Source organism: Rhea americana, unplaced genomic scaffold, assembly GCF_003343005.1.
Source record: "Rhea americana isolate MKP2758 unplaced genomic scaffold, rheAme1 scaffold_68, whole genome shotgun sequence".
NCBI lineage: Eukaryota > Metazoa > Chordata > Aves > Rheiformes > Rheidae > Rhea > Rhea americana.
In genome coordinates, this window is record NW_028186845.1 from 3,212,813 (window position 1) to 3,222,682 (window position 9,870).

General features: G+C 55.7%; 1 protein-coding gene across 9 annotated transcripts in view; it reads left to right on the forward strand.

Moving 5' to 3' along the window:
* Positions 1-1,156: 1,156 nt before the first annotated feature.
* NCOR2 (nuclear receptor corepressor 2) overlaps positions 1,157-9,870 on the forward strand; it is a 186,626-nt gene continuing 177,912 nt past the window's right edge. For all 9 annotated transcript variants that reach the window (XM_085321029.1, XM_085321031.1, XM_085321033.1 and 6 more), the window contains exon 1: positions 1,157-1,366. In XM_085321029.1, the coding sequence (XP_085177155.1) occupies positions 1,262-1,366 (105 nt within the window). In that variant the 5' untranslated portion in view covers positions 1,157-1,261. The remainder of the gene's footprint in view (positions 1,367-9,870) is intronic.

Genomic DNA, 9,870 nt, shown 5'->3' on the forward strand with positions numbered 1-9,870 from the left:
AGGGGGAATGCTCCCGCTCCGCGGGGTTTCGTCGCCCCGTTGCAGCAGCAACAGGGATTGGAGCACGCGGTGAGCCGTCAGCCGTGCGGGCGACGGGGCGTCTGTGGAAGTGCTCTCTGGGCAAGGTGTTTTCCATGGCGCTTGATCCTAATCAGAAGGGCCTGCTGCTGAATTGGTATTTCCGTGGCACTGGRGGCTTGTGACGCCCTTGCGAGGAGGCCCCGCGTGACAGCGGGGTCCCRTGGGTGGTGCGATGGCTGGGGCTCRGCGCGCCGCGTCACCCTGGGCGCTGAGCAGGGCTCGCGCCAAAYGGGTGCAAGAACTGCCACCGCGTGGAAGGGAGGACGCTGAAAGGGGAACGTGTGCCCGGATGCGCGAAGTGGTATCGGCAGGGAGAGGTGGCCGAGGAGGGAGAACTTGTGATAGYGCCTGACGAGGAAAGCAAAATTGTGGCAGCAGGCAAAGCTCCCTGTGGGAAGTGCTGGGCGAGACGGTAGTAGAGCAGGGGCCGGGCTGCTCCGCTGGGACTGCTGCGCTCGACTGAGGGGTGGGAGCTGCCACCAGSGAGGGTTCTGGGCTGGAAATGGCAGTCTTGCGCTCCTTGCGCGAGCATTTGTTCCAGCCTTGCTCCCTCTCCAGCGCTGCTCTTCCCCGAGTTTGAAATGGCCAGATAAATGTCTTCACTGCTGAACTCGGCCTAAACGTTGCTSCTCTTTTCTTTCCCTTTGCTCTGCTTCTGCATTTGGACTTTCTGCCCGTTTTGAAGTACCAAAACCACCACTGGCGTTGTTGGGAGCTAGGTCACCCCTCAGAAATACCCGTCTCTGGGAGACTTGGCSTCGGAGGCCTCGATGCACGCGCCTGCAGCCCGCAGGGCCCGCCTGAGCCGCTGCTGGGGAGTGCTTCCCGGGCAACGCCGTGTTGCCCATCACTGCAGTCAGTTGGGGTGGATTTGGAATAACCTTACATTTGGGCTTCAGGAATATTCACTAATAAAACCTTGGCAGCAGTGTTTGCCAAGGAGAAGATGGGACTGCTTGAGAACCTGGAAGGCGGTCGGGTTCTGCTCGTTCTCGGAGGCTCCACGTTCAGATGTTTAGCAGGTCTGTGGTTGACTGAGTCTTAACCTGCTGCTTTCCTGTTCGCTTGCAGTTGCGGTGTGACGTGGAGAGCGCGCACACGATGAAGAGGAGCTCTCGCCTCTCCTGATCCTTTGTGCCGGCGACCTGGAAGCAGCGAACGCCGCGTCTGCTCGTTCGACATGTCTGGATCTACCCAGCCCGTGACGCAGAGCTGGCGTGCCGTTGAGCCGCGCTATCCCCCTCACGCCATGTCCTATCCGGTTCAGATCGCTCGACCGCACGCGGTAAGGCCCGAGGYGCTGCCCGCTCGCGGGCTGGGAGCCGCGCGGTGTGTCCCCCTCGCTGGGGCGGTGGTTCAGCAGYGTGGCTCTCTGATGTGGCTGATAACGAAAATCTGAGCGTTTCCGTGTTTGATACAGGATTTCATCATTCCGCTCCAATGTGATCCTCTTCTTCTCCATATAGTACTTGCAGGCTTTCTCTCCCTTTCCAGCCTCTCCGTGCCGCTTGCAATGGACGCTGGTGGACACGGACGCGCCATTTCCGAGCACRGGGGCCCTGGGCCTTTCCCAGAGGGAACGCTGTTGGGCAGACGCAGCAGGAGCGAGCGTTGGGAGAGAAGGGGAAGAGCAGCTGAGCGCCCGCGTGGAGTTCAAGCGCGCTGCCCCCGTCCCTCCTCGGCATGGCCTTTCCTCTGCGCTGATCTGGGGAGCGCCTGGCCTCCTCTCCCGGGTGCGGGCCCGTCGGTTCCCAGCCAGCCCCATCCCTTGCCTTCSCGTCCCTGAGAGCTGCTGCAGTTTCTGCAGGACGGGCAGTGCTGCCTAAGAAACCTGCAGCTCCCTTCTCAGTCGGGGGGACCATTTTTGTGGAATGCATTGGAGCTTGCAAGGGTTAATTCACCCAGGTCCTGCCTCTCCCTTTTGTATTTGTCATTCATGTCTGTGCTTGCTCATCCTGGATGTTTGAATGATTTAGGCTTAAGCCCTTAACGGAAAAAAACTCTCCTTAGTGGAACAGCCTTAGTCAGCTTCAAGCCGCTTAAATGAATCTTATTAGGTGCTGGAGCGTGGCGCACACTTGGAAGGCTGCTCTTTGGAGCCAGCTTGTTGGTGAGTTAAAGCAAGGTGACCACAGCCACAGAAATGTTTGTAATGTGAGTTAGGGCAAGGGGAGGTGGGGGTGAGGCAGCGTTGTCTCACGCCTACGTTTTTGGCAGTGAAGCCTGTTGAACTGTAAAATCCCTGTTGTGATGATGTTAGGGTTTGACTTGAAAGCCTGGAAATCCATGAACTGCAGTGAATGGCAGAAATCTCAGTCTGCCCACCCCTCTGGACTTCAGCAGGGTGGCACAGGGAGCAGAGAGAGYGCTCAGAAAAGCTTTGAAATAGAAATGTAAGGAGGGTGCTGGACTAGCTTTTGGCTGCGTTGCCTGGCTCATGAAGGTTGCTTGGGGCCTGCATTCTTCTGCACAAAGAATCTTTTCATCCAGGATATGAGACACGCTGACCTGGTTCAGTTTACAGGAGTCTTGCTTCCATCAGTGCGAGTGTGTTTATTTGGGAGGTGGGGTGGCATGAGAGCATTTTGCTCAGCCGGAAGATCTCAGTTCTTTTTGTTTTTATCAGAAACTTGAACAGGATGTGACCAGGTGAGCCAGATCTGCAGTTGTTGCAGAGCCCGCATGTAAAAAAACAACCTCCAAACCCCTCAAAACCCAATTTTGAGAGGGATTTTGGAAGTGTGCAAATGGCTCCTAGCCTTGGGGTTGAGTCATTGTGTCTTGCTAACCCACGTTGCCCCCCTTGGTGTCACACAGCAGCAGACTGAACCAAATGGGCCAGTTGATCACGTGTCAGACTGAGCTCTGGGTGTYTGTCGTGCTCTCTGGCTAGAGTGAATACTGTTTTTATTCTGCCGTATTGATGTTGGAAGAAGTTGCTGGCATTTGCTCCTAAAAGCTATTTTTACAGCCGCATGTAATCTTCCAGGGTTATGTGATACCTTTTAGGTGGTTGGATGCAGGAGAGGTCTGAGTTGAGATTTTGGATGGAAAGCCAAAGGGATCCTCTCTCCCACTCGGTAAAAGTGTGCCAGCCCCACACAAATCAGATGTACCTGGCCTCTGTTCGAGAGGGCAGACAGAGCGTTTCTTGGAAACGTGTCCCTGCGTGATCTGCCCCGCCGTGCTCAGCTGTTTGCAAACACACGTGTTTCGCTCRGCGGAGCCGTCAGCTGGAACCCGGCCACGGCTCCGTGGATGGAGCTGATCTCTGGGATTGTTTGGGAGAGCCCGGTTGCTTTGAAGTTGCTGTGCTGTTTAATATTAAAGTGGTATTTGATTGCATGGCTTGGCCAGGTCAGTTTTGTCATGGGGTGTGTTTGCACAGTGAGAGCTTGTTTGGAAGAAAGCAACAGAGGCCAAAACCTACCCAACACAAACATGTCTTGCATCTAATTAGATTTGGGTTCTGGTYTGCTGCGTTCCATGACATCCTTTCATGAGAAGAACTGGGAATTTWTTAGCCCTGGGAGCTTTACCCTGGCTGCAGGAATTCCCACTGCGGAAATCCCCTGCGTGTCTCTCCTGGGTGCGTGTGCAGGGCTGAGCACAGTTGAGCTGTAAATGCTGTTGCARTATAAAAAACGTTAGCTCACCTGTGACGGTTGCACCGAGGGAAGCGTGGCACTGCAGGAATATTGAGCTCAGAAATGAGCCGTAACATTATTTTAGGCTTGGAGACTCTTCTTTAGGAAAAGTGATTTCAAGGATTGCAGCTGTTGGGTTTCACAGATGAGGCAAATGAGAGCGGATGTGCCGAAGGGGCAGAGCGCAGCAGAAGCAGGCTGGGCGCTTTGCAAAACCTAAGCGAGTAGCCAACAAATGGGAGAAAGATGGGTTTCGAAAGAACCGAAAAAAAGTGCTTTGTGTGTATGGTCACCATCCCCCAGCAGCGAGCTCTAGTGATCCCTAGGGAGTTCAGAGGTGGCAGGGAAAATCCAGTACTGGCGGGTTAAGGATTTGTAGGCTGGTGTTTCGCTCTTAGGCCCCTGTAAGTTTAGGGGAGGAATGGGACCAGATGGGTCTGATGCAGGCTGAACCTGGGCCGCATGGAGCTGAGAGCAGGCTTTTCCACCACGTGGACTAGTCCACGTCTGTGTCGGGGTATYGTCACCTGCACTGACCTGCATCTGGTACCCGCATCTGGTCTGGTGTTTTAGAGTGGCCCTCTACTTAATTCCATCTAATAGATATTAAAAAAAATCACTTTTTAAGAAAGAAAAAAGAAACATTGCAAAGTATGTATGCATACGTACTTTGGGAAGGCAAGAAGGAAGGTTGGTGAAAAGGGTTTTAGTTTGTTTGACATTTTTTAGTAAAACTGAAATCCAACAGGAACAGATTGTTTTTTCTTAAGAGCATTACATGGTTCTTGATTGGACTAAAGGGAAAATATTTTGGTTTTTCATATTAATTAGCTGTAGTATCGGGGTGTTTAGCTGATTTGTCATGTCCAGCCTGGAAACAAAGGAATTTTGTTGATGCTCTGTGATCTTTAGCTAAAGGTGAGAAGAAGAAAAACAAAAAAAAMCCCATTACTTCTAACCTTCCAATGTGTCCAAAGTTCATGCTCTCCCAAAGGAAACCTTGGCATGAAAGATGTTCATTTTCAGGCAACCCAGAGATACTTTCTGTAAGCAGATTGATTTCCTTGCACAGTGCGCGTCCCTCTTTCCTTCAAAGCCTCTTGATGATCAACGTTCCCTGGGGACAGGAGGGCTTTCCTCTCCTCCTCCTCCTCCATATCCGGTCRCTTCTTGTGCCCTCCTGAGTGCTCACTGTCGTCGTCCTCGCCCTGTTTGTGCCCTGGCATTTCCTCGMTGTGGGAGCGACACGCCTTTGGGTTGCCTGGAGGTCGTGCCGGGGCTGGGGAGATGCAAGGTGCTCCAGTGCAAGAGTCCCTTTACTAAATCAGCTTGTGCTTTGGGGTGCTTTTAGAGTTTTACCTACTGGAGTTGTTGATGTTGAACAGGTTTCATGGGTTAGGGGTTTTCTTTGGGGTGCGTGCATGTGCATATGAACTCGGTGTTCCTGCGCCTCTTGAAACCCACCGAGCGAGCTGTCAGCGCTCTGCAAGCCTCCTGYGTGCTGTGCGGCCCCGTTCCCTCCAGCTGCCTCCATGGAGCTGGAAACTTGAGTTTTTCCCCTCCTCAAACTCCGAGCTCTGGCTTTCAAAGACCTTGGTGCTCCTGTGCCTGCCTCTCCTGCCTGGGAGCAGCTCCTTCTACACCTCCGTACCTTCTTCATTACAGCTCCCCTTTTTCAAAGCAGTAGTCGTGCAGGAGTGTCCCAGGATGATTGCTCTTTTTTTGGCTGATGATAAATACTTCCTTGYCTGCCTGTACAACAGAAGCAACCAAGTTGGTACAAACTTGTGTTGGTGCCCTGGCCAAATGGTGGCCTTCCCTGCCAAAACTCCTCCCAGGAGGTTGCACAGGGCAAGTTAAACCGACTGTCCTATTCTGAAGGTGCTGTTAGGCAGATGCTCCCGAGATGGCAGGARCTAGCTTGTCTTCGGGGTGAAAGGACTGGTGTGGAAATACAGCRTCAGGTACACCTGCAGAGAAGTAGCGCTTTGCCTTACAACCGCAAGGTGCCCTTGTGCTGCTTGTTCTGATTTTTCTTGGAGTGGCTGTTCACGGTTTTATCTGCTGGAAGCAAAATGCCAGTTTGTGTCAGCGCTCCAGGAACTTGAACGGAAGGGTTTGCAGTGCCAAATCCGAAAATCCCCCAGGCTGCAAAGAGCCTTCTCCAGCCACCTCAAAAAGYGAAAAAAGTCTTGCTACCAGCTGCATAGCTGAGCTGGGGGCAATTCGTGCCAGAGATTTGCTTGTTGAGTTGTTTCTGCCAGGCTCCAGTTAGTGTTTTGAGGAACGACTTGAAAATGCGAATCATACCTTGGAATACCAGCTCTGGTCAGGTCTCTGTCACAGAACTGCAGTGATCTCTCCAGAGAAGTACCTGGAAAATTCCAGTGAAGTATTGCACGAGATCCGAGCCGTTCAGTGGTGGCTCGGGGAATGTTTGCTTTGTGTTCTGGGTTTGGGAGAGCGTGGAAGCGAAGTAACAGGGCACTGAATTCACTGCCCTGGGGTCTCTCCCTTTTTGCCAAGAAGGAGTTGACTTACAGCAGTTAGTGTTTACAGTTCATTTTTCTTAGGATACGGTATTTATCTAAAACAGTCTTATTTCTTCAAGCTATTGCAAATTTCTRCGGTTGCTTTTTGGACTATTTGATGTAGGGAGTACTCCTTCGCTTTTGGCTGATCTCAATGTTAAAAATCCACAGAAGGAAAAAAAAAGATTGCTGCATATGTGGTTTAGCAATGGTGGAGACCCACTAGTACCTCTTTCGGAGATCTAAAGCGGTTGCCTGCCCCGGTAGCCTGGCTCTGAACGCCTTGCCCGGAGCCGCTCCTGCAGACACTGCACTGGAAACACCTTCTTCAAGACTGGGGGCTTCTGCTAGTCATCGCTGTGTTCACGCACATTCAAAATACCGAGGAAGGCAAATTCTTTRACCTAAAGCACTTGCTGCGGAGGCCTAAGGAAGAGTGGAAAGGGGAATGTTGAGAGGCAGCAGGACACCACGTGGCACGGTGCCTGTAGACAGGTTATGCGTGTTGTGCGGGGCCACTGGGAGGTGGCGGCTGGCGATGGGGGAGAACCATGCAGAAGAGGGGCGACGACGAGCAAAATGCCCTGGCAGAGGGTTTGGGTTTACCGTGCGAAAGGAGTATCGCTTACCCTGGCTGAGCACCTGGGGGCAACGCTCTTGAAATGGGCCCGCGCGTAGCTCCGAGAGGCAGAGCGGCAGGCCCTGGGCGTCGAGGYGGGGGAGCCGGGTCCTCGCTCGAAGGCGCCTGGGTGCGGCTGGGGCAGAGGAGCGGGCCAAAAGCCTCGTGATAGAGAGAGGTTAAAGAGCAGCGCCGTAACGAACGTGCCGCTGCAGTGCGGGCGCCCCGGCCGCCCGCGGAAGGGCTCGCCGCTGACTCCAGCACCAGCCGCTGGTCAGACGAGTGGGAAGTCAGGATAACGGGGRGCTGCCCCTGCCGAGATGTGCCTTCTTTTCCCTAAAGAGCGTGTTCAGACGGGACGGCTCAGCGCCGCTGACGGCCRCGGGAGAAGGCATCGAGAAGGACGCGTTGCTGTGCAGCTGCTGCAGACCTAATGGTGCTGGCAACAGCCGCGGCCTCAGCGCAGGGACGGCAGCAGCAATCGGTGCCTTCCAAGAAGAGGCCACGTGCACTGTGGTCACCTCCTGAAACAAAAGGCCGAGTCAGCAGTGCCTGAGAGATTGATGGCAAAGAGACTGGGTCAGAACAATACAGCCGTTTGTCCTTCCAGCACATGTTGCATCCCCGTAGGCAAGATAAAAATGCATGTATTCAGCCAGGTTTTTATTACTGACCTTATCTCCAACAGTATAACTGATTGTGGGGTGGTTGACGACTGTTTTGTTTTATTTAAATGCGCAGCAAGCATCTCCATGGGTTTGGGGGAGGATGTGGGATAGACAGCAGTCTCCGCTTGCAGGAGACCCCGTTTSGACCAATAACTGCCTCCTTTGCACTTCAGCAGTGACAGTTTGCAGAGGTTTTTCTCTCTCCCCCAAAGCAGAGAATCATTCTGGAAAATAACAGTCAAGTCTTGCCATGGCACAACTCCAGCCTCGACTGCATTTCCCCTGCCAGTGAGCTGCCCCTAGTTCAGCGTAGGAGAACATCTGCAACCAGACGTCAGGGTTGTCCCTGCCTTCGTGGGGAAAACCAGAAGGGGAGAAGTCTGTCATGCTGCGGGAGTGGAGTGATTTATTTTAAGGCCAGATCTTCCCCTTGTTTGGTGTTGTGGAATGCTTTTGGTTCCCTCTTCTGCCCCTCCACCCCCCTGACGCRGCAGATGCCCCAAGCTGGCTGTGCCGAGAATGTCTCGTATGGGGGTGATTTGGGTGCAGAATCTCTTTGGGTGTCTGCTCGTGGCAGAGGCTTATGAGAAGCTGGGGAGGATTTAAGCTGGCTGATGTCTAGTGGAGATGGCTGCCCTTACGAAAAGGGCTGAGAAGAGCTGACTTTGTGACAGTGCTGTTATTTAGAAGATACAGATATTCAGGAACGGGGAGCAGTTGTGTCTTGGTTCTCGGGCTTCCTCTCCCTGCTGGGCTGTCGCCRTTGCCTCCAATCTGCATCTCCAGGAGCGATGACGAGGCTTCTCGTGACTTTGTGGTCGTTGCAAAGGGCCGAGGTGTSCACTGCCAAGGTGGCAGTCGTAGGTTGTCTCGATGGGATCTGTGTGTTCGTGTACGTTGTCCTCGCAGCYCCTCTCTCCCAGGGAGGGTCAGGACGACGGGCTGCACAGAGCGTTGGGCCGCGCTCGGCCCACGGGCACTCTGCTCCTGCATCTCCTCCTCCCTCCTACCTGAACCGTCCTCGGAAAAAATAGTTTTCTGTGGGCAAAGGCTAAAAAGTGCGTTTYTCGGTCCGGTGAGTAACTGATGTGCCGTCAGCGCCAAGGGGTATCCAGGCACCAGGGAGCTTTTCCTCGCATTGCTAAACTGGGTCACGCWTGCTGCTTGCGTCCAGAGATTTAAAACAACTTTTTGGAAGTCCTGGGCGTACCAGGCTGGGCTGGGGGCCGGGGCGTCCCCTCGCGTCCCCTGCAGAGCCGCTGGAGCGGCGGCCCTCCGCTTTGCCGTGGCGAGGGAGACCGCGGCCCCGGGGAGCCGCTCCGCCTGCCGGGCCCCGCTCCCAGCCGGCGCTCGGGTCGCCGGGGTTACATAAAGCCGCTCCGAGAGCAGTTTATCACACAAATTAATTGCCGGATGGTCACAGGTTTCGGGCTGGGATGCGCTGCTCGGCGCCGGCCGCCTGCAGCCGTGGGCGTGCGAGGCTCGGCGCAGCCTGCTCGACCTGCTGCGCCCGCTCTCCGGGAGCGCGGGGACGGCCCGCACGTCGCCCCCGGTCGCCCTCGAACGCCCTCGACGCCCGGAGAATAACCGGAGCTCCCGGAGGCCCGGGACGTTCTYTGGTTTGGAGAAACACGGGAAAAGCAGGAGGAGGGAAAGCGGCGCCGCTCCAGGCGGAGCTGCCCGTTGGCTGCTCCCCTCCAGGTAAACAGCGGCGGACGCGAGAGGGATCCTGCCCGGGGGACGGAGGGACGTGGGCGACCGAGGCGGGGTGCAGCAGGGCGGCCGGGGCGGAGGAGGAGGAGAGCGGTGGGGTCCCGCCGGGGGGACGCGAGGGGCGCGCGGAGCCGTGGCGGTAACGTGCCCGGCTCCGTACCCGTGTGCCGCGAGCACCCCAGCTCGCGGAGGACACCGGCCCGGCCTCTCGCCCGGCAGGCCCGGAGGAGCTGAGCCGGGCCAAGTCCCCGGCGCCGGCCGCCGCCGGAAGCCGAGATTCGAGAGGCGGCTCTCGAGCGGGTGCCGCCCCGCGCCGCCGAGCCGGCTCAGCTGGCGGATGTGGTGACCGAGGCCGGGACCGCGCGCGCTCGGCGGCGGTGCAAAACAAGAGTGGTGGTTTCCAGCGAGTCGGCGGGGAGCGCCCCGCCGCTTCCTCCGCCGGGAGCGGTAAGCGGCGGGGGACTCGGAGGGCGCAGCAGGTGCTCGTCCGGCTGCGCCCTGCGTCTCCGCGGGCTCCTTGTCCAAGCAAGCAAAAAGCACTGGGCATTGGCACTTGGTTTTCTGTTGGTGGGAGGAAGAGAGGAGGGATTTCCGTTGCAAAACTAGCTCGG